The 23,564-nt window shown below is 53.7% G+C and overlaps 1 protein-coding gene across 7 annotated transcripts in view; it reads left to right on the top strand.

Moving 5' to 3' along the window:
- Positions 1-23,564, top strand: part of ARHGEF18 (Rho/Rac guanine nucleotide exchange factor 18) — a 93,008-nt gene that overhangs the window by 10,782 nt on the left and 58,662 nt on the right. For 6 of the 7 annotated variants that reach the window (XM_073324415.2, XM_073324414.2, XM_073324413.2 and 3 more), the window contains exons 2-10: positions 6,707-6,843; positions 8,094-8,596; positions 12,504-12,708; positions 13,543-13,657; positions 14,973-15,030; positions 15,482-15,526; positions 15,913-15,990; positions 16,514-16,619; positions 17,330-17,483. In XM_073324415.2, the coding sequence (XP_073180516.1) occupies positions 6,829-6,843; positions 8,094-8,596; positions 12,504-12,708; positions 13,543-13,657; positions 14,973-15,030; positions 15,482-15,526; positions 15,913-15,990; positions 16,514-16,619; positions 17,330-17,483 (1,279 nt within the window). In that variant the 5' untranslated portion in view covers positions 6,707-6,828. The remainder of the gene's footprint in view (positions 1-6,706; positions 6,844-8,093; positions 8,597-12,503; positions 12,709-13,542; positions 13,658-14,972; positions 15,031-15,481; positions 15,527-15,912; positions 15,991-16,513; positions 16,620-17,329; positions 17,484-23,564) is intronic. The other variant, XM_073324416.2, reaches the window with a different exon arrangement.

Below are 23,564 nucleotides of genomic sequence, written 5' to 3'. Positions count from 1 at the left end.
TAGAGGAAAACACTTCATTGGTTTAACTTCGACCCATGTGACTCGGAGGTATCACCCACATCGGTGTGGAAGCAAAACACGTGTCAGTCTGCAGTGACTGCCTGGTCCCTGCAGCTGGCTACCTGTGGGGCCCTGCCCATTCACTTTCAGAGAAGGTCCCCTGTTTCAAAGGAGGCACAAACAAGAGGCTTCGTTTTTCTTCCCTTGTTCTAGGCAGCTCTCATTATGAAAACAGAACTTGCTTCCATCCCCTTGGGCACTGGCAGCTTAGCAGTCCCTCCTGCAAGTGGCGTATCTGGCACAGAGGCCAGTCACTGTGAAAAAGACTTGGGGCGGATAATCACCCAAAGATGAGCTCCCAATGCGATGCTGTGGCCAAAAGGGCGAATGCAATCCAGGTCCATGTGAGGGTCTACTTCCGTGTCTAACCCTGTCTGTCAGGAGTCTCTCAATGGCTTTTGTCACATGGGGCATCCAACTACCTGCCTATTTAATCGCAGCCCAATGTCTGTGCTGTAGCCAGCCAGCTTGATTTAGATTTGTGACATGACGAAGTGTGAGATGTCACCTCCGCTCCTCCTGCTACCTACTAAATAGTCCAGCACAGCCCTGTGACAGAGCAAACAAAAGGTTTTAGAAATCCTGGAACATTTTAATGGGGGTGTTTATGCTGATAGCCCATAAGTAATAGATTCAGTTCAAAAGTCTGTTATGTGGGATTTCAGTGTAATCTTTTAGGATTTTTTCTCTCATATGAATCAATCAATACATATGGGAAAAAAATAAAATTAAAAATGCATATTGCCAGACACTTGCTGATTGGTAGCAATTATAATTTGAAGTCTCTGGAAGGAACACTGAATTCTTAAGATTCAGGAAGGGAAGGTTAACAGCCATCAAATAGCTACATCATTGCATGCCAAGTTCCATGTAATGCATTGGCATGCAGAGGGAGGTTGTATGCTTACTCTAGGACAGTTCTGTAGGGCTTACCCATCTTGAGGCTGGTTGTATACTCATCACCCAGTTCAATGCTGGACAGTCCTGCGTGTGTAGAAGAGCATCAAGCCAGCCTAGTCTAAAAAATGAACCATGTGCATGAAATGCGTAGTGTTGTCATTGCAGACAGTGAATTTAAACAAGTTTACAATAGTTAGTTCAGGTTTCCTGGTGTCAGATACGGGGTCAGAAATAGAGATCTACAGAATACTTTGTTTGATTTAGATTTTGAAGTGTGTTGTGGTATTCCTTGCAGAGTTGGTTTGCCCAGTTGGGTCAGCTGGAGCGTTCGGCCTCTTGCAGAGAACAAAGCAAGAGACTGTACCTTAAATTATCTACCACAATGCTTGGTCTGGTGGCCTGGCTTGTGTCCAGTGTATTCCTTAGAGATGGCATCTGAATTCTTCATGAGTCATGCCATGGTTTAGAGATCATGGTTAACATTTTCTGTGTGGCTCGCTACATAGGAATGTGCTGTAGTCAGCTGGATGATGCATTGTACCACGAACCATGTCAAGCCTTTGTTTTATTTCTCAATGAGCTATCAGGTTGTGTGCATACACACGCTTTTCTCTCACACACAAACACACTACAGTGCAGAGGACACGGACGTAGGAGCGTTCTGATACCAGAGTATGAAATCCTTCCATGCTGCTCAGGGCTGTCATTAGAACCCCAGCGTATGGCTCTAGTCTCACACCTACAAAGTCTCCTGGGCTGTAGCCTTTAAGAATAAAGGATGAAAGTAAAATTGTTGGACGTGTTTAAATCTTAAATTCCCACGGAGGGCAGCTGTCTGTGGGCCCTCGAGCAAACTCATAGGACTATAAGCCCCTGAGAAGTGCCTCAAAGCTTGTGACAACTATCTGCAATCCAGCTCTGGAACAGGGCATTGTCCATGACTACTCTTTATGTGCTTTAGCTGAGAATGCTAATTTCCTCTTTTCAAGGACAGTGAATCTTTCACTGTTGGGACTTATTGTGAAACAGCTTTTCATTCCTGCAGTATTCATGTGTGGGGCTGCGGACACTGATAATAGGCTTTCATGCCAGGAGCCAGGAGAAATCCTTCCCCAGCCAAGGATGCAGATGCAAGTGACCAGGCTGGTAGAAAACAGCTTGCACCCTGTTGTTCTGAGTGCCTTTGGCACTGCTCTGTGGAACCCATCGGGGTGGGGGTGAAATCTGTGGGTGCTGAACAAGCCCATCTTTCTCTGGGACAGTCCAGGACTATCCAGGTGAAAGCAGGTTACATACATGGTGAAGCTGTGTATTTATGGAGAACAGAACCTCATTTGGTCGGAATGCTGAAGAACCCTGGCCAGCGAGGAGAGGAGATGGGGGAGCGCCCAAGGGCATTCCTTGGTGGAAGCCATGTTCTCCTTGATGTACAGAGTTGTCTCTGGGTGTAGCTGATCTGGGCTCTGAGCCCCTTTTCTTCAGTGTCACTTTGGAGTCTCTGGGAATCTGTTCTGTGGAGAAGGCCACTGGAATGCCTGTATGGGATTCCTCCCGGCTGACAGGTGCAGGGGCCTGTGGGCTCACGGAGGGCTGGGAGAACAGTGCAGGTCACATGCCATGGAAATTGCCTGCTGTAGCGTGTGATGTTACCCGCACAAAATTCTCTGTCACGTGCACGCTCTAGGGCATCCCACCTCTACCTAGTGCTCAAGGCGTAACCTGGTTAATTTGGGCACCCCAACCCTTTCCCAGTTCTTAGGGCTCCAGGAGAAAGGCACTAATTTACCCCTCCGTGGGCTCTAGGCTCTACTGCTTCCGGACTCAGAGCACACACCCATTCCGTGTGGACTCAGAGCACCCATCCATTCCCTGTGGACTCAGGGCTTAATCTTTTGCAGGTTTACGGGGTCTTTTATCAGTGAAAGAGCCTTATACAGTAATCTCCTACTTAACCTCTATTTATTAACAATCACCAAAACAGAATGCACACACTAAACATACAATGTTCACCACTCCCACTCCCAATAAGACAGATGAACTTTTCTTGATGGCCAGTCAGGATCAGGTCATCTGGGGACTCCAGCTTCTGCACTGTGTCATTGGCAGAGTGTTGAGGTCTGGCAGCTTTGTTCTTGGGGCTTTGTCCTGGAGTTGGTTCCCAAAGAACTTCCTTTCGGACCCCAATTTATATAGTAAAACTTGAGTCCGGCTTAGATGTACCTTAACCAATCATTTTACTAAATTTTTACTAACCAATCCTAACATACTATAACAAAATTCTCTAACCTAATCATCCACCACCTTAATTAATTTACACCTAGCAAAATTAATTATGTAACAGACAGAAACAATCACGGGTGGCCGGTGACCCGGCTGCCCGAGGAGGCTAACCCCCGGTCCTTCCCCTTGTGCCCAAGGCTCTGCCCCTACCAACTTCTCTCTCCCCTGCAGGAGCCCAAAGCACCCCCACCGCAGCCCCCCCCCCGCCCCAGTGACGGACGGACGGACAGACAGGTGGGGGGGCGGGGCCCCAGCCCCAGTATGCCACAGCCCCAGTGCTCAGGTGGCCGGGCAGCATGGTCACCGTGCCCCCAGCCCCAGGACTCCAGGAGCTCCCCAGTCCCGATGCTTGGGTGGCCAGTGCCAGGCAGGCAGCACGGCCCAGCAGCAGCTGCCTGGTGGCCCCAGTTGCTGCAGGAGGCATGCTGGCCTGGGGGTGGGGCCACAGCAGGCTGTTTGGGGAGACAAAGCCTCCCCTTGCCTATGCTATCCGCCACCCATGGAAACAATCAAAGAACCAGACCGAGATCACACAGACAAACAATAGAAAAGTGGGGACCATAAAGATAAAACAATAAAGAAATGAGGATTTTACAAGCACAACTATTGATAAGTGATTTCTTGCCAGACAGACGCTATCAAACTAAGTTTTCTTTAACCATCTTAAGATCTGTTTCGTTCTCTGGTGATGGTGGGTGCTCTTAGGTCAGGAGCCTCCTTCTTAACAGCCTGCTATGACCTTGTTTTAATGTACCGTAATTTAGATGGAATGTGAGGATGTGACTTTCTGCTGCTTAGCTACTGGCTGCTGCTGTCTTACTGTGGCTGCAGACAGAGGCCTGAGGCCTCACAATATGGCGACAGTAAGTCGCCTGCTGTAGCAATCCTGGGAAGAGCGGGCTGGCGGAGCGTGAGCTGGCTGCCTGCCCTAGCCTCTGCTCAGGCACGTGCTGCTGTGCCCGGTGAGCTGGTGCCGCTGCCACCAGGGGGACGCTGGGGATGGGGAAGCCTGCCGGACCCTGGAAAGAGAACAAGTGGGGCAGAAGATCAGTGAACCCAGACCCGAGCCAGCAAGGAGGGGACGTGAAGGCGGCTGGTTCCCATGATGGTTGTAGGCGCTGCCCTGCCAAGGTGCAGTGGAGGGGGAGTTAAGGAGTGTGGCATTTCAGCTGCTCGCAGGACAAGACCTGCCTGGGGGCCCTGCTTGGCTCATGATTTAGATTTTCAATCCCTGAAGGTCTGTGTAGCTCTGGTCAGAGGAGTAGCCCTGCTTCCTCCCCGAGAGCTGAAATTTGGGGCTCCCCTCCTGAGAGCCATGGAGGTCCCACAAGAAAGCTTCCCATAGCCCTAGGGCTGCCCTGAATCTCTCAGCCCGCCCCCCCGCTCTCAGCTTTCATTCAGGAGCCGCATTCACTTACGTATCACTGGGTTGGGGCCAGTGGAGACGTTCTGTGCTTGTGAGGCACGTTGTGGAGAGTTACAGCCCATCACAAGCACTCCCCTGTTCCCTGGGGATCACGAGCGAAGGAGACATTTCCATGCAGCAGAACTGCAGCCAATCCCGCTGCGCTGCCCTATGGAGGGGCCCTGCCTAAGGAGGTCTGGGGGGACAGGAGACATTCTGCATAATATTTATCACCCGTTGGCGGCGAAGGGGAATTTCAGTTTGCGAGTAGAAGGGCTCGAGCTCCCCATTTGGGCCACGAGGGAGCAGGGAACAGGCACATTCTGGGGCAGAAATACTGCATTTACAGCCCCAGCAATGACAGGTTTCAGAGTAACAGCCGTGTTAGTCTGTATTCGCAAAAAGAAAAGGAGGACTTGTGGCACCTTAGAGACTAACCAATTTATTTGAGCCTAAGCTTTCGTGAGCTACAGCTCACTTCATCGGATGCATACTGTGGAAACTGCAGCAGACATTATATACACACAGAGACCATGAAACAATACCTCCTCCCACCCCACTCTCCTGCTGGTAATAGCTTATCTAAAGTGATCACTCTCCTTACAATGTGTATGATAATTAAGTTTGACATTTGGCTTTCTCAGTGCAGGCCTCCCCACAGCCCATCGCCGTCTCTGCTGTCAGGGTGTCACGCTTGCTGTCTGTCCTAGGGCAGGTGATGGGGACATAGTCAGCATTGGAGAGAAGGGGCCAAGTTCATCACAAGTGCCTTGTGCCAGGGAGGAACGTAGTGCCCAGCTAGATGGCTGGTGGCTCCCCTGGCTCAGTCAGGGCCTGATCACGCTCAGAGGCGTCTGGTTACAGATTCCTTGTCTCGTGCCATTTGATTTTATACTGAATTTAGCAGATATACGTTCTGTCTTCTCCAGGCAGGCCCCGTGTGCCCTGGGCTCTCCCTGCTGCACCCTCCCTGGGGCAGGGACGCCAGGCCTTGGGGGATGTGCAGGCCCCGTGTGCCCCACAGAGATGCCCTGCTCCTGCTGCACCAGGATGCAGGCACCTGGGCTGTTTGTTGTAGGGGCCGTGGAGACTCTGCTCATCCCCTCCCTCTGTCACGGCCAGATCTCCTGGCCACCAAGGCCCCAAGTTGATCACCATCTGGCTCAATTAATGGCCCATGTGCTCAGGTTATTGTTTAAAATTCATTCCTCCGTGGAGGTGCTCTCTTTGGCTGCTGCTTGGGTGTGACTTGGTGCTGGGCCAGTGCACAGGGCAGGCCCAACTCCTCTCTGACGTCCTTGGTGAGGAAACAGTGAATCCCGCATGGCATAATGTGGCTGGCGGACAGGGAGGTCATACGCTGGGGCGGGAGCTGGCCTGGGTCTGGGTCCAGGCTGGGGCAGTGCTTCTCGGGGGTAAACCCTCTTTGAAAGGACACGTCCAAATGAGCAGCCTGGGGGGAAGGGCTGGGCCTGGCCTGAGACAGGGGTCAGCATTCAGCTTGCAGTGCCTGGGCCTTCTTTAGCCAGTGGCTGACTCATCTCGCTGGGGCTTCCTCCTTAGCTCCCCTGGTCTCTGTGCAAAGGGCTAAGGAGGGCGCCCAGCTGACCCTGGCTTGGGCAAGTTCTGGCACTTACTGTGCTGTCTCCTTTCTAGGGCTTTGCTGTCTGTATCTAGTGCCCTACAGCCCTCCATGGGGAACGCAGGACCAGTGTCTGCCTTCTGCCACCAGCAGCTTAACCTCTGCCCAGCTGCGCTGGCATCTCGTTAGCAGCCCGAGGGCCTCAGTGGGGCAGACTGCAGCATCTCCAGTGCACCTGCAGCGAGGTGGCCATGGCATGCCATTCTCTAGCTGGCTCCGGGCTGATGGCTGCTGAGGTCACAATGGCCCCTGGCACGGCCACCACGTAGGAGCCCAGGGGGCTGCGCGCCATGTGTCGGACACTGGGGCTGCCCTGTTCTGCACTCGCTCTGCGTGGGTGCATCTGACCCACCGCTGCCCTTGTGGCTGTTCCCGTTTCCCTCTTGTTGAGCGACCGTGACCGTCTCTCTCTCTTGCAGGGTCAGACTGCAAGCCATGCTCGCGGGAGTTCGCTGCCAGCGGCATCCCCACGTCAGACTGCAGCAGCCCAGACACCTTCTCCCCATCCCTGGTTGCTGAGGATGAAGTCTTCTTCACCAGCATGGCAGAGGAAAAGGCAAGTGTGGCCTACAGTTCTGCTGCCAAAGCACTGTCCTGTGGGTGAGAGTGCTGAGTGGGCAGTCTCCAGCTATGCAGGGGCTAGGTAGGCAGCCCTGTGGGGAGGGCTCTGGACTGGGAGTCCCCCTCCCTTTTAGCACAGTGTCCAGTGTCCTGTCTGTCCTCTGCTCCCATCCACAGTCCCCGCTGGAAGCATCAGGTCCCTGGGACTGCCTCTGCCCTGGTGGCAGTCTCGCTGTTCTCCACAGGGTACTGTGGATGGATGGTTGTTTCTCTGGCGAAAGTGAGTGAGATTTTGCTGCACCAAGGCTGCTCTGCTCAGCCAATGGCTTCACTTGCAGAGACCTGATGCTCAAGCCCTTGGCTTTGGGTCTGGATCCAAGTGAAAGGGGTCAGAGGTTAGACAGCCCAGCCCCCAGCCAGCATTTGTATCCCCCACCCTCTGGCCTTGCAGCAGCGAAAGCTTTTGATTCGGTCTCCTGCAGAGAAGGGAAGAATGTCCTGGAGGATTTGCACTGATGTGAGACTGGAGAGCAGGGCTACTGGGGAGCCTGGAGGGCTTGGGAGATGTACTTCCCCTGTGCAGGGGGAAATAACGCACTCCCCTTCCCTTGGCATTAGTGGGAGTCAGGCACAGGAATGCCACATGCCACAGGGCAGAAGCATTAGGCACTCCCATGCTAAGATGGCAGCACAATTCACCCACCAGAGAAGCCCTTTGTGCCCTGCTCTTCGCCCTCCAGAGTTGAGACCAGCGACTGCCCTGCTCTGGGCCTGCAGTGCCTGTCCCGAGGCAAAGTGCAGAAAGGTACCAGAGCCCTGCTCTTGGTGCGGGCAGCAACACAAAAATCTCACGTCTCAGTCCTCAAAGCCAGCCAGGTGATAAGCCATAATTGTCAGAAAGCCTAACTCCAGCCCTTTGTGCCTCTTCCCCGTGTCCTGCCAGTCCCTGTGTGTCACAGGGCGACAGTGATATCTCCCCCACAGGAGAAGGTGAGGTGGACTGGGTGTGTTTCCAAGGTATCAGGGACAACATGTTAAGTGTTAATATTCCAAAACCCAGGAGGGAGGGATTAGTTGCCTTTGGATGGGCCCAGCTGTCTCCTGGCTTGTCACAAGAGGTGAAAGGGAAGCTAGTGTGAGTGGGAGCATGCCCCTTTCTGAGGCCCGGGCTGCATGGTCTGCCCCAGCCATGCTCTGCTGTGCCTGGTCTCTTCCCAAGGTATTAAACTGTTGCTCCCTTGGCAGGAAGATGCGTCGTCTCCGGAGCTGGATGCCCTGATGGGCAGCGTGCACAGCAGTACTGAGGATCTCCTCTCCATAGACTTAGCTCTCCATGACACAGAGTATTACAGAGACCTGGGGCTGCTGAACCTGCCAGAGGCCTGTGTGATTCCAGCAATGGCAATGCTGCCCGAACGGACAGGCCAGGGGGCGCCAGGCTGTCCTGTACCGGAAGAGAAGCCTGGAGGCTTGGAGCGAACACTTGTGGGCATTGGCTGCCCCGATCCCATCTCCGGCTCAGTGCAGTACAGGGAGGCCAGCTGCCATTTCCTGAACAGTGACTCTGCTTGCTCCTGTGCGGCAGGGCTCCCGGATAGCCCCCCTGCAGGGGGGTGCCAGGCAGAGCAGGGTAAAGGACCGGAGCGGCATGAGGATGGGGAGTCCTTCCCCACGCTAATGAGATCCATGTCCACCTCATGGAGGCACAGCTGGGAAACCTCCTTGTCACCTACAGACAGCGGGCGCAGGTACGGCCAGGCTTGTGTGGGGCCTGTGGGGGGAAGGAGGGGGAGAGGATGTGGTGAAACAGCAGCTTTCCAGCCACCTGAAATCAGGGTTTGAGCCCCGTGGGTGAGAAGGGGCTGCTGCTTCCTCTGCCTGGGATGCACCTGCGCTTGCTGTGTGACCAAAAAACTCCCCTAGGCTGGGGGTGGGGCTGGTGTCCCTCTCCTGGGCTTCCCTAGACGGGGAAGGGGGCAGGTCTGGGTCTTCCCCTTGGTTAATCATGTTGTGGCTACATACGGCCCAAGAACCACCCAAGGGTCTGAAGCTGACCCCTGACTATCAGGGGCCCACATTCCTTGCAGGTTTTTCAGTGTAGCTGCTGTAAGCCCAGTGTCTCAAGGAGCCGGCAGCCCCAAGATGCTGCTTCCTTCCCCAGCCGGAACACCCCAGAACTGAGCGCTGGCTTATGGCTGTTCGCTCCAGGCACCCGACTGGGCCCTGGGACCAAGCTCCCCTCTAGTCCGAGGTGGCAGCACCAGGCTGGGAGGAGCTGCTGGCTTGACAGTGACTGTGCCATCTCTGTTCTCCCCCAGGACACCCCAGCCCCAGTAACCATTCAGGGAAAGAACTCCAGTACCCCGGGTTGCCCTGAGCCACCCATACAATGGGTCTGCTCTCTGCTGACATCTCTGCTCCTCCCCCTGCAAGGGGCTGGCTGGCAGCCCACCCAGAGCAGCAAAGGCCTGTGCAGTGCTTTGGCTGGAATGCTCAGGCAGCCCAGATCTCTCTGCAGCTGGGTGGTCCCCCTCCCTAGTCAGCCTCTGCCAAGGGAGGCCTGGAAGCCTCCCACTCCCTGTGCTCTGTGGGATGTAAACTCTTGCAGGAGGCCTGGGTGTGGGGGGCCGGAAGAGGGTTTTGCACCATTAGCTGCTTGGCAAGGGGCAGCAGCAGCAGCAAGAAGGCCCTTCCCAGCATGCCCAGGAGCTGGAAAGAGGATCTCCCCTCCTGGGGTGAGCGGGGTCCCTGCCTGCATCCCTTTGCCCCAGGGAGGAGCTCCGGAGAATGGCACCAGCCCATCCTTGTCCCCTCAGCTCCGGCTGTGCCAGCAGGAGAAGGTGTTGGGTGGGCAGCTCTGCCAAACCAGCTGCTCTCCCCTGGAGGGAGCTTGCCCATGTGATCCCAGCTCTGACCCTGCCCTCTCTGGCAAGCCACATCCTCTTCTGGGTTCCTGTGGCTGGAGAGAGGGTGTTCTGTGGGTAAGGCTGAGCCAGGGCTGGAGCTGCCTCCTCCGCATGTGCTCTGTCACACGCAGGCCTCTGGGTGGGATTTCTGTGCACTGGTGTGTCCTTGGGATGAACGTATTGATCTGGCTGCCGGCAGGGAGGGAGCTGTGAGCCAGCAACGACTATTTTTATCTCCTCCTCCTTATAAGGTGCCCTGGAATTATCTTGTGCTGAGATCTTGGCAGTTCTTTATCAGGCGCAGGCTTCGGTCCTAAGACCTATTGTTGTTCCATCCACTGTGTATCGTTCACAGCTTACGTTGTGGCAGGAGCATGTGAGCTAGTGTGGAGAGTGGCCAGGAGCAAGCCACAGCCTTGGTCAGTCCCCTTTCTGGGTGATTTATGATGTGTAGAGAAGGGGAGTGTGTGTGGTTCTCCTGGGACCTGTGTCTGGCTAGCAGGAGCCAAGTGACAATGATCAGCACCTAGGTCCCACAAGGTACCATAAGATTTTTCCATTGGTCTCTATTCATCACTTCGCTGCTACGTGGCTGGCGTCCTGATAGCACGCTAGGAATCATCAGGGCCTTGGGGGACAGGGGAGAGTTATCCTGGCCTGTGGCCCCCTGAACGAGGATTTCTTTGTCCTGCCTATTTAGCAGCCTCCACTGTAAGCAGGTGGTGGCAGGGTTTACAGGACAGTTTTATGGCAGTGGCTCCCTGCCTGCAAAATCAGGCTTTTTCAAAGGGAAAGCCCAATGTGATTTTGATGGTGTTTTAGCCAACAGGCATACAGCATGCAAATGGAGTTAGGCCGTGCTGGCTGGGCAGCTGCCCATGTCTGTCCCAAAACCTCACAGGGGCTGGGCAGGGGTCAGCAGTGTTTGCTGGTACAGTCTGCCCTGCGGGGGTATGGGCAGGTCATGGACATGCTGATGATCAGAAAAACTGATCTGTAAATTCTAGAGTGATCTAGTAAGGTCACCCACTTTTAGGGGCCCAGCTCCGCAGGCCTCACCTCTCTTGGGCGGAGACCCGCATTTCTCTCCCTCCTGACTGGGGTATGTCCCGGCTGCACGGTTCCCTGCCTATGCCGCAATAGCCCCAGCCAATCAGATGGCCTAACCTAGCGTCTGCACGTTGCTTTCTCTACAGAGGCAATAAGCAGCATAACTGCCGACGGTTCTGTTACCACTCGACTCTTTCCAAGCAAGCACGTCTAGTTCTAAGGTGAAAACAGTACACAGAAAACATATTAAAAACATTAAAAGAGCCTGCATGCATGCTAATGAGCTCACCAGAGATCACCCCTAATGCCAGCAAGGGCTCTGGCCGGTGGACAGTCCTTCAAACCCCCAGGGGTTTTGTGTGGTTACGAGTTCATAACAGCTTTAGTTCAAAAAAGGAACCACCGTGAATCGGTCACGCTCTCCTTTCTACTGCTCGGGCTTTAGCTCTTCAGATTCTGGAGTAGTAATTAGCAGACAGCGGTTCTGTCCTCAAGGCATAGCTTCAGAAAGCTGGGTCGGGTGGTGTGAATTTACATTCATCCCGAGGAATTTCCTAGGAAACCCACTTCACTTTGTCCCAAAAGATCCTCCGTGTCTAGCCTGTTGTTTAGAACAGAACTTTGAAGCTCACAACACTTGACAGGGTTTACTTTGGCCACATTTCCCCCTAGAGAAGTTGCTTCCAATTCCCCAATAATCCATAAACATAGCATTCAATACAGTGGACTTCACAGATAACTTAAACTTAATTCAGTGCTGCGAAGGGTTGGGGCCTATCTTATAGCACACTCCTCCTACTTACCAGGCCAGGTTTTGCTCTTGGAGAGCCAGCTTGCTGCCTGGGGTTATTCTGTCCAAGCTCCCTTCAAAGAACCCAGGGAAGCAGTTTCCAGCTGGGTTTGCTGTTTATCTTAACCCTTCTGAACAAAACAAATCAAACCTCATGGATTCTTCCCTCAAAGTCTGTGCAGGCGGAGTGGTCCCTTCCCCATATCTGGCCCTCACACCAATACCTTCAGCAACCCAAAATTCCTGGCTCTGACCTCAGAGCCTCAATAATTCAGGACTTCCCACAGTCTCCATTCTGCCCATTTGGTTTCTGGAGCAATTCCTTTCTGCAGTGGCTCCAGCAGCAGTCCGTTAGGGGAACAGCCCCTGGCCCTCAGCTTTCTGGAGTCTCTCCCTCTCTTATAAAGATCAGCTAATTACATTTCTGCTCTCCTCTCAGGTGCAGCAGGCTGGGGTTGCAGGCAGCCAGCTAGAGGCCTTGGACCCCAAAGGAATTGTATCCCTTATACGTTCACAAATATATTTTTTCCAGGCTATGGCAGGAAATTTCCCTATCTGTCACCCCCAGGCTGCTGTCCAAAGTAGTTCGTGCCTGTAATGGGCCTTTCTTGTCCTCAGCTGGCTGTCCTAGAATGGGGACGCAGGGGTGGCTTTCCTTGGCTGGCCTCTGCTCACCTTCCTCAGACTAACAGCATAAATCACTGGCTTGGGCCCTCACTGAGGGCCAACGGCCTTTGTGGAACAGACGTATCTGGTGCAGAATTGGGCCTGGATTTCCTGTCTGTCCCTGGGGATGAGGCCTTTGACAGGTGGCTGTAGGGGAGGGCATGGACCAGTGTCCTCTGTTGGCCCCCTTGCTGCCTTCGCTACCTTCCTGTGGTCTGAGTTGGTTTCTGTTTCCTGAACTAGGCTAAGCTTGGATGCCTCCGAGATGGCCAGTGACCTGGAGCAAGAAGAGCTCGAAAGGAGCCTGCCCTGCCTGGCTCCCCGTGTGTCCCTGGAGCTGCCCGCAGCTGGGGTGGAGGCCTGGGGGGGCGGCGGCAGCGCTCTGATAAAAGTGGAGATAGAGCCCCTGCACCTGAACTTCGCCATCGTGCCTGATCACGAGGACACAGTGAGTGGGCTTGAAAGCCGTGCCCGTGGCATGCTGTGGGGAGTGGGAGATGCTGGACTGCGGGACATGCAGGCTCAACCTGTGCCCCCTCTCTCCAGGCTCTGTTCCTGTCCGCACTACCCCCAGGGACCTTGGCACCTGTGAATCCTCAACTGTGTCCTCACTCTGTTCTGGGACAAACTGCTCCAGCCCCTGGGCCCTGAGTCACGGGCACATGTTCCTGCATAATAATAACATGGGTCACTTGGTGGCTTCTGTGCAGTGAGGCTCACAGACTCCATCAGAGCCCCAGAGAAGAGGGACATCTCCCCCATCTTATAGATGGGGAACCTGATGCAGAGGTCACCGAGAGTCCAAGCCAGTTAGGAACAGAGCCCAGGTCTCCTGATTAGCAGCTCTACCCAATGCCTTTGTTTCTTTCGATTCACTATATCTAAAAAGGACACCTGTACAAAAGTTCTAGGCACCCTAGCTGATAGACAGCAGATATCACAGCAGCATATACTTCTTCCACACCATCCTAAAGCCCAGACCCTCAGCCCTCCCTAGAAACCCTAGTAAATAGACGGCTTTTCCAGCATGTCTGTGATCGTAACTCTGGTTAAATACCAAAGGGTGGGGTAGGATGTCAGCCTATTCCCAAGGTTTTTTTTTCCAGTGTAATTGGTTTTGAGGGGAGGCCCTGATTTATGCCGTGTGGTAACTATCTGGCTGTGACTTCCACCAAGACGGTGGGATGGGGTCATCAGCAGAACCCTGGTGCTAACTGTGTGCCCCTGAAGCACCCTTGCTGCATGAAGGGCAGGAGGCGTTGATGATTCTTCTCTTTTCCAGGAATATGACAGCAATGGGAAGAGACTGAAGTCAAAGTATGTCCCTTCTGCCTGCAACAAGGTTTCCTCTCCTCTAATCTCTCACAGCCTGGAGGTGTCGCTCCCAGCTGCCAAAGGTGAGTAAATGCCTGGCATGAAATAGGTTAATTGTACAGACATAGTCTTAAGAACGTGCACTAGCAGGAGATCCTGTGGAGAATCCCGAAATCTGTGCAGCCCCGAGTATGGACTCGGGCAGCTAGCCCATGCTGCTGCCTGTTTCACTGCAGCTAGGCTACTGCGTGTTGCACTCTAGCTCAGTCAAAGCTAGTGTGGTTATGTCTTCCCAAGCCAGAAACTACAGCCCCAGGTGCAGTGCAGACGCAGCCTGAGTCTGATCTAAGGAATTTCCATAGCCCTTGTTACCATGGTATCCAAGTCCTGACCTCATAGCTGTCTCCAATGCCACAGAATGTGTCCATGGCTGGATGCGGTGTCGGATCCCTGGTTGCACACAACAACAAACAGTGCCCTATGGACAGAAAGCGGCATCCCAACAACACAGTCTCTACATGAGCCTCAGTCCCGCCTGTCAGGGGCACAGTGCAGCTTCCCCTGGTAACCTAGCTTCCAGAATGGCTGGTGATGTGCATCCAGCAAGTACTGAGCCTGCCTGGCATGGGATAAACCCAAGCAGGGCACAGCCTTTAGAGCAGAATCGCAGATTCTCATTCCTGGATTGGACAGGCTTTAGGAAAGCAGAGGCAGGCTAGAGAGAGAACTGACCATCATTGCTGGGTATCCTGTTGTGGTTTATGATCCCTTTGTGAAGTTCCCTGGGTAAAGCTGCTGACACACAAACCCTGCTCAGAAAGACCCCCTTCCCCTTTACTCTTGGTCATTCAGAAACCCCTTGCTTCAGAGCAGGGTGATGAGACAAAACTTGTTGGAGAGCACAAATAACCCATGAGAACACCAGGGTTTGACCATGGCCTGCCACCTCCAAAGCATCCCAGCTCATGGGAGCTCTGCTCTTTCCACACCCAGGGAGCCTGCTGCTGAAACCTCCATTAATGAGCCCGCCAGGCTGCCATCAAGCAATGTGCGTGTATCTCCGGCCCTCAGATGGGAAGAGTTGGGGAGGGAGCAGAAAGAGGATGTATTGGAGAAGTGGTGCAGGAGTGCAAGTAGCTTGGAACATACGTGATGGGCTGAGCTCTTGGCCTCTGATTTCAAGGGGAATGTGAAGGAGGCAGCAGAGAGAACGGAGCAAAGAAGGGACAGGTTGGGAAACCAAGGCAGATTCCACAGCGACCCTCCTTCCCCATTAAAGGGAGAGTGGAAGCCCAGCAGGCCCAGGGTTAATTGTACCTAGCTTGAAATGTGGCGCTCTGCCAAGGGGCAGCCCAGGCAGCTGGCATCCCCACTGACCATGTTTTCCCTGGGTTCCAGGTATTGAACCGCCTGCGCTGGAGATGATTGAAAAGGACCATGTGGCCCCAGACCATGTGTAGGTATCAGTGATCCTGGAGCAGGGGGTGGGTCAGTGATTCTCTACGTTCTTCTGAGTTGCTGGGGATCCGGATTCGGCCTCTAGCTGTAAGAGAGCAATTAACAGCAGTGCCATGAGCCATGGGAGTGCCTGCTCTGGGATGCGCCCCAGACCCATGGGATGCTCTGGGAAATGCCCTGGGCTCACTGAGATTGTCAGCCAAACTCCCAGTGACTGCATTGGGCTCGTGTTTCATGCTGTGTGAGGCACAAAGTGGCCCTGCAGGCAGGTCTCCGTAGCTGGCACGCTCCCTTCGTCAGCTGCTCCTTCCAGTCACCAGGGTATGAGGGAAGCATTTTGCTGGCTCTTGCTACCCCAGCCATGAATCTTGCCCTGGACTGAGCTGCATGGGGGTTTGAAGCAGCAGCCGGTAGGGAGACTTCCTAACCCCTTTCCTCCTCCCTGGCAGGCTGATCGTCCAGCAGGTGCTGCAGGAGTTGAAACAGTATCACGGGTGAGTGTGGGGCTGGGAGAAGGCACCTGTCACCTAGGGGCTGGCTAGTCTCATGGGCTGTCCTACCTGCCAGTGCCCCCTGGGGCAGCTCCCATGCAACAGCCCCCCAGGGTGCACAAGACCCACCAGGATCCCCCCAAGACCTTCCTGGGAGCTGACATCCACAGTGTACATGGCCCCCAACACCACCCTAGGAGCAGAGCCACCCATGCAGGGCTTGCCAGGGACCCACACGGGAACTGTCCCACACCAATCCCCCCTCCCCCCACAGGGTGTGCAAAGCCTGCTGGGGTCCCCCTGGACAGGCAGAACTCGCTCCCTTCAGAAGCTCTGGGGCAGTTTACTCTTCCTCCCAGTCTGATGCCTTGTCCCATTCCCCTGCTCAGGACGGAGCAATGGGCCTGCACAGCCGAGGGAAGCAGCGAATCCCAGCAGAACCTCACCTGGTTTGAGTTCCTGTCTGAGTAAGTGACCCGTTGGCACGGGTGCCCCATGTCCCCATCCTAGCTCCCGTGTCCCAGCTCTCCATCCACCCAGGCATCCCAGCCAGCTGCCTCAGGCGGGATCAGGGCCCCATTGTGTTGAGTGCTGCACAGATGCAGCCCTGCCCCAAGGAGCTTACTGTCCAAATAGGCAGCAGGGTTACTCTCCTCCTCTTGTAGACAGGTGTTGCGTCACAGAGGGGAAGTGACTTTCCCAAGGACATGCAGGAAGTCAGTGGCTAAGCTGGGACTTGAACCCAGGTCCCTGGAGAGCTCAGCACCTTCACCACAAGGCTGCAGATGTGGGAGGCAACTCGCACAGAACCTGATGCTCATGAGATTTGGGAAACTCAATGTTGCGGGGGGGCCCTTGGGGTGAGTTCCATTGGGTGTCTCTCCTGGGGGCATTGTGAGTGGGGTACATGCCTGTCCCAGGGCTTCCATGGCACTTCTCGCCCCCACTTGCCTTCCCTTTGGATGAGACTGGTTTCCTGGCTTGTTTCAGGGCTGAGGACAACGGGAAGAATGACAAGACTGAGAGAGGCACCAAGGTGAAGCGCCGGCTGAGTTGCCTGCGGAACCGCGTCACCGGGTACCGGCAGAAGGATAAGGTGAGGGAGAAAAGTGGAACCCATAAGGGGCTCACAGCACTGTCACCAGAGAGGATGTAAGCTCCCCAGGGTCTAGGGCAGGGTCTAGTGGGGCTGCTTTGGGACAGACTTGGTCTCCTCAATGGTGAGCATGACAGCAGCCCAGCCCCTAATATCACCTGCTCCGAGCGTTGCTCCCTACGCCCCGCCCAGGGCCAGATTTGCTCAGGACTTGTCCTGGCTGCTCTAGCATGGGCTGCCCAATATGCGGGGAGTTCCAATCAGGGAGGACATTTCCTCCAGGTGGCAGCACGGCCTCCCGTGTGGGGAAAGGGTGAGGAGAGGGCTGGCAGGGCTGGCTGCTGGACTGCCCTGGAGAAGCTGTCGTCTTTCCAGTGCATGGACCCTGCCCGGGGCACATCCCTCCCCAGGCAACAACCCCCGGGCAGGGAGTCGGTGTGAGTTTATATTCTAGGGTGTGGTGCAGATGTTTTGCTGCACGCAGATTGCATCCTGCCCTCAGTCACATGTGCACCCACCCTAGTGGGGCTGCAGAGACTCTGGGGCTGGCTCAGTCCTTGGGGAACACATGCGGGCCGGGTACTAACCACATAATTGCACTAGCGCTAATGGGCCCAACGTCTCTGCTGAGGGGTCAGCTCTATGTGTGTGTGTGCACCCATAGTGAACTCCTGCTACTCTGTGCCATGACACTGCTTTCCCCCTTCTAGGGTAAGAACAAAGACCAACAGAAAGAGAGAGAAAAGAGCCAAAGGTGGAAAAGGGTCAATGGGCACCAGCTGGCGCCAGGAACTTTCTCCAGCTGCACCAGCTGTTCACTGTGCACCAAACCTCTGACGAATAAAAATGGCCTGCAGTGCCTGAGTGAGTATGGCTGATAACATGGCCTGGCTGTACTTACCCCCCCCCCCCCCGCTTTCTGGCCTGGCTTGGCCTAGTTGTGCTTCCGGCCTGGCCTGGCTGTACCCGCTCCCCCATCTGCCGTGCCTGGCCTGGCTGTGCCCCTGATTCCTGCCTGGCCTGGCTGTAACTGCTCCTCCCTCTGTGCCTGGCCTGGCTTGGCTGTGCCGCCGATTCCTGCCTGGCCTGGCTGTACCTGCTCCCACTCCGTGCCTGGCTTGACTGTGCCCCCAATTCCTGCCTGGACTGGCTGTACCCAGGAAGCCTGGCCTAGCCTCTTTGTTCCCAGATTCCCACAGGGCATGGCACCTTGTTCATTCTCATTGGTCTTACCTGCCCAGGCATCTCCTGTCTCTTTCCCAAAGGAGGGTTCAGGGTCAATTCATTCCTTTAAATTTTATATTAACAAAAAGGGAAGGTCAGGAAATGCTCTGTCCTTTCTGAGTAGCCCTGAGAGCATTTTTGGGCCTGGCTGGGGCTAGCCCCACTGGGCTGCCTGGGCCCAGTCTTTCCTTCCCAGAGACACAGATCTTTCAGCTCAGCATGTGATGTGGGAACAGACATGGGGAGTCAAAAAACCATCCGGGGCTTAGTTAACCAAAGCCAAAGTGAAATGCTGTCACCCCCAGAATCCTCTGACACACACTGGGGCTTGGCCCTCCCCTGTGGGGTTGCCTGGAGAGCGCTAACCCTGTACAGAGGCAGGACAAGCTCAGTGCATCTAAAGAGAGGGAAAAACATCCCTAGGCTGAGGGGGGGGAGGGCTCTCCTCTGTGGAATGTGCTGGACAGACGTAAGACTTTATCCTACTGCATGGTCTCACCTCTGGGCCTCGGCCCCCTGCTTCCTGTGCTTGGTGAGCGGGTGAAGCTGCTCAAGGCACTGCAGAACATTGACCTTCCAGAGGGAAGCAGCAGGAGTTTGGAAATGGCAGGTTCTCTCTCTGCATCCCATGCCCCTTGGCAAAGCTCGCGCCCAAGCAAGGGATCTTCAGAGGTGCTCAAGGTCAGTAACACCCTTCGAGGGGAAGGAAAGGACTGGCCACCCCATGCGCTCTCCATGGGAAGGATCTTTTCCTTAGTGGCGCCTCGGGCTGGCACTGAGGTGTAACCAGGGCTTTTACAGACACAGGCGGACCCGCTCGTATAGGGCCTCTAGCCGGGTTTGTAACACCGGCTCTGATAGTTTTGTATTGTGGTAATGCCTAGAGGCCTGGCCCTGATTCGCTGGGTGGTGCACCAACACGTAACAGTCAGGTGGCCCCTGCCTCAGAGAACTGACGGGCTAAAGGTAAGACAGAGGAATACAGGCAGAGACAAGGAGCCCAAGGAAAGAGTGAGATGCTGCTGGTCAGCCTGAGAAGCTGCAATTGGAGTTCCCCAGCTGCCTGGCTGTCATGTGTGTCATAGGTGTCACAGCAGAGGAAATGTCAAGGAGGGGTTTGGAGGGGGACCAGGAGATGGCTTAGCAGATGTTTATAGGGAATTCCTCCCATGCATGAGGGGTGACATGGTTACAGTGAGGCCTTGGAGTACTGGATGTTGGCTTTCCAATGAGCTACATTAGCCGTGACTTAGTGTATAGTGCTCTGTGCTGCCAGGCAGGAGACCCTGCTTTGATACTCAGGTCAAGCCTCCTTCAGGAGCTCAGACCCATGCCACTGCTGGCCAGGTTTCTTTGCACTGCCTTTGGGATCCTGGGTTCATTTCCCCAAGCTCGCATGCCTTAGGGGTTCGGACTCTGGTCTGCTGTGTAGGAGAGTGCCTGGATCGTCTGAATGTGTACATGGTTCAGCGTGTTGCAGTCTAGAGCAAGTGCCTGGGGCTGGGTGTGAGCTGGAGCTGCACAAAGCTTGGATCTGAGCTGTGCTGTAGGACATCTGTGATCCTGTGTCTCCCGTGAACATGAAGGCACCAGACCCTGACAGGAGGGAAAAGCTCCGAATCTCACCGGGACTGTGTGAGCGTCTCCTTTGGCTTTCCTGGGTGCCCAGGGGCGTTGTGCTGTGCTGGTTAATATAGTGTGTTGGGCTGGGGCAGCCAGAGTTTGTTCTCACATGGTGTTCCCCTCAGGCTACCTTGACGGGAGCTATATGACAGCTGCTGCGATTAGATGCCCTTCTCCACCCAGACCACGAGTGAGCCCAGCATGCTGCAGCCTGTGGAGAGAGTGGCATTCAGATCGGGCTGGACAGCATGCTGGGGCTTGGAATCTCTGTAGGCTGCACCTGTGGGTCAGTGATGATGGCTGACACCATTGGCTCCATTTATTCCAATTACGGCTGGCCCTGGGGCTCCTGTGAGGTGGCCCTTGGATAGGCAGCGTTTTGGTCCCTCCCCGGCAGCAGCACAGCCAGAGTGACCTCCTGCTGCTTTAGCAGTGACACTGATGCCTGTCAGGTGGCAGTCCTGGAGCAATAGACCATTTTCACCCTCTCACCCGCCCCAAACATTGGCTGTTCCTATCCTTTTTGCTCAGTAATAGCAGTGAGGAGCCCACACCTGTGATCCCAGACCTGTTGGCTGCTGGTCTTAGCACAGCAGGTGCTGCTGTTTATTGCTGTGTTGACAGCATTTTAACAGCAGAGCCACCACATGGCAGAAGAGAAAACAAGTTTAGTGACCGAGATGAGCAAGCGAGTTACAGGGGAGGCCAGAGAGAGAGGATGGAGGGCTGGGTAAGAGGCCCCAGGACTTTCCAGTTTCCCGTGAGCACAGATGGTCTGTTAGCTACTCTGAGTGGACTGTGGCCGGGATTGCCAGTGAGAATCCGAGCTCTGCCCCTTTAAGTAAGAAGCAATAGCAGGACCTGTGCTCCTAGTTCAGAAAGGCAGAGAGGAGTCAGTTTGTTGCTGGTAACATAAATGCATGCTGTGAACGAGGAAATCATCCTAAATAGCTCCACACAAAACACAGTTGCCTCCCTCTCTCCATGAGATCCCACCAGCCATGCCTGGAATCAGGGGCACCCTAAGGTATAAAGTCCCTTAATGAGGGAGGGGAGGCAGGCAGCTGGGTGCCAGCTTAGAACCATGTGGGGTCCAGAGCATGACTAAAGAACATTTTCTGGAGCCCCTGTTTCAGGACAGTGGGTGATTCACGGTCTAAGCCCTGGTGGAAAATCCACATCCCTGCGTGACGTGGTTATACCAGCCAAACCCCCAGCGTAGACAGTGCTATGTGGACAGAAGGGCTTCTCCTGTCAGTATAGCTACTGCCTCTCAGGGTGGTGGAGTACCTACGCCGATGGGAGATGCTCTCCCATTGGCATAGTTGGTGTCTTCTCTAAGCTGCACAGCTGCACTCCTACACTTACAGACAAGCCCTTAGAAGTGAGATGCCAGCAGGACTGACTAGGATTCAAACTAAGCGGGTCCTCTGCAGCAATTGCGACCCCATCACTGGAGTCTAGACGGAGACAGCCCCCATTCTCAAGCATGGAAAAGCCGGTGTGTCTAAATTAATCCTTTCTCATAAACATGCTCTCAATGTTTATGTAACAGGAGTTAGATGAATCCCAGGAAGCCACTGCCAGGAGCAGAGCTCTCCAACTCGGCTGTGCCATGGAAGGGAGCCAAGGGTTTGCCACTGAATGTGTTACAGCAGGATTGACTATATTAGGTTTGACCATTGGGGGGTTTTCTGCACCTGATGAGTGACGGATTACATGTTGAAGGCTATGTGAGGCAGTGTGCAGCCCCCAGTCCTGTGGGCATACGAAAGAGGGTCTGTAGAGATCTACCTGCCAGGGACATGCTGAAATCTATAATTGCAGCCAAAGCGCTTTGCAGATTTCAGGGAAGCTCTTCTCCCCTTCGAGATTCGAAGTACTAGTGTGTTATTAAATCCCCATGAATCATAAAGGCTGGGGGACTGGCTGGCTCAGGTAACAGCAATGGCATATAAGGCCTTTAACCTTGATATCACTATTGCCCATCTGTCCCAGTTTGACCCCTTGCTGGCTCTCAGTGGAGAGACTCAATGCGCCTTGGAGAATGAGCTCCTGTTTAGACCCCAGTGCTGGGCTGAGGAATATTGGTGCGAGAGGCTTGAATTTCTCTGACCCATGTTATACCTGTTCTGTGTACATCAATCTCCGGAGTTGTTGGGCCAGCATCTTTCACTAGTGGTGAATTAATTGCTGAAGAAGAAAACAGGCTCAGGCGTCTCTTCTTTGTCCCATGCTCGGATTCTAACATGTTAAAGTGACCCCCTCACCTTGCCAGTTGTGTTTAGTACATTGATGTCTGCATTTTTCCCCTGGGCTCCCCAGAGCAGCGCCAGTAAGCTAATGTAGGCATGCAGTGCTTGGACTGGAAAAGAGCTGAATTCTGTGAATTCCAACAAGAAACTTCTGCTACTAGCCCTGACAGCGGCCAGAGGAATCTGAAAGCTAGCAGTAAACTTGAAACTTGACATTTCTAGAAAGAGACACAGCTGCCTAAAAACTTCTATTTAGGGAAAAGAGAGAGAGGAGATTTGGCTCCTGTGGCATGGTGACACTGAAAAATGTGCTGGAAATCCCATTTGGAATGGGAAATTACTGACAAGAGTCTAAATAAAACAACCAGCAGAACCAGAGAGACCACGAAAGGCCACCACGGTGATACTGTGCTAACATTGCTGTAGGCCAAAACAAGGTGAGACTTCAAGCGATCTGTTGAATTTGTTGCCACATATCTGCATCCTAGTGGATGCTCATTGCAACCCTAGGAGTTTAGAGAAAGGGGACAGGATGGCTCTTTGCAGTCAGATGGCTCTGTTCAGTGCTTCTAGTGCGTCTCCTTTTTGCTTTTCATCTTCTTTTCCTTTCACTTCAGTGTTGCTTTTTTACTTGCCCCTCTGTGGAACAGTTCCAGGATCCTATTCTCTCAGTTGCCTGACACAGCTCCAGGATCTTATCTGCTCTGCCTGGGGAGTGGATAAGCAGGCCTGGTACTGATGGAGCTTCTCTTGATTACATGTCTGGGCTTTTCCCTATCTCCTATTTGTTCAGTGCCAATAACAAGTGTTTTTTTCATGTAGATTATTAAATGGCATTGGAAGGATAATGCTGTTTTCTTTGTCACTATCCAACCCTCATTTGGGTTTGAAGAGACAGTATTTGAACTGGTTGCTGTGCACCTTCTATACTGACGTTGTTCAGATGCTCACAGGCCATATACCCCCAGCATAAGATGTTCTTCTTGTGCCAGTTTTGAAAAATTATAGTGACACGCAGGGCTGGATTTAGGGGCAGGCGACAGTGGGGGTTAGGGGGAGGCACGCTGGGCTTGGGGGGCTGTTTTTGTTGTTAGTGACAAAATAGAAAATAGAATGTTTGAAGTAAAATGTTTCAGGTATTCCATACGTGGATTCATTTTTCACTATCCTCCTAGAATGTTCTGGACCTTTGCGTGCAAATTTATTGTCTTATATGACAGGGATAAATCATGCATGCAAATCATTCATCAAAGTCATGAATTGGGCTACAAATACAATAAAAAATAAGGTTTTCAAAAGTTTAACAAGTGAAGGGGGGCACTGAAGACGCTCCTTGCCTGGGGCGCCATTTGGTCTAGGGCCAGCCTTGCTGACACAGTCTGGGCTGCATTGCACTTGCGTATGCATCTCATCTCAGTGAAGCACAAACACAGTCTGTCTTAGGATGATTCTGTCACCAGATGGCAGCCTTCTGTTTACCCCCAAATGGCATCCTCATTATTATTTATCATTTGTATTCCTATGGAGCCTAGGAGCCCCAGTAAAGGGCTAGGCACTGTACAAAGACAGAGCAAAAAGATGGTTTCTGTTGCAAAGAGCTTATAATGGAAGTATAAGAGCCAACAGATGGAGACAGGGACATGGGAATACAAGGAAACAGAGACCGTATAAGCCAGCAAGATAGGTAGTGGTCTCAGCACACCAGCGGTCTAAACATGCCCCAAGTGTGGAGGGCAGCCTGTGTGTTTGAAAATTTAATTAGTCAGAGATGGAGGCTGGCATCCTGGGCCGATCAGAGGTGGGGGTTCAACATTTGAATAGTGAATGAGAGAGGATAGGCAGG

This window comes from Lepidochelys kempii, chromosome 25, assembly GCF_965140285.1.
Source record: "Lepidochelys kempii isolate rLepKem1 chromosome 25, rLepKem1.hap1, whole genome shotgun sequence".
In the NCBI taxonomy this organism is placed as follows: domain Eukaryota; kingdom Metazoa; phylum Chordata; order Testudines; family Cheloniidae; genus Lepidochelys; species Lepidochelys kempii.
The sequence above is the reverse complement of the archived record's forward strand: the minus strand, read 5'-3'. Positions and strand labels throughout refer to the sequence as shown.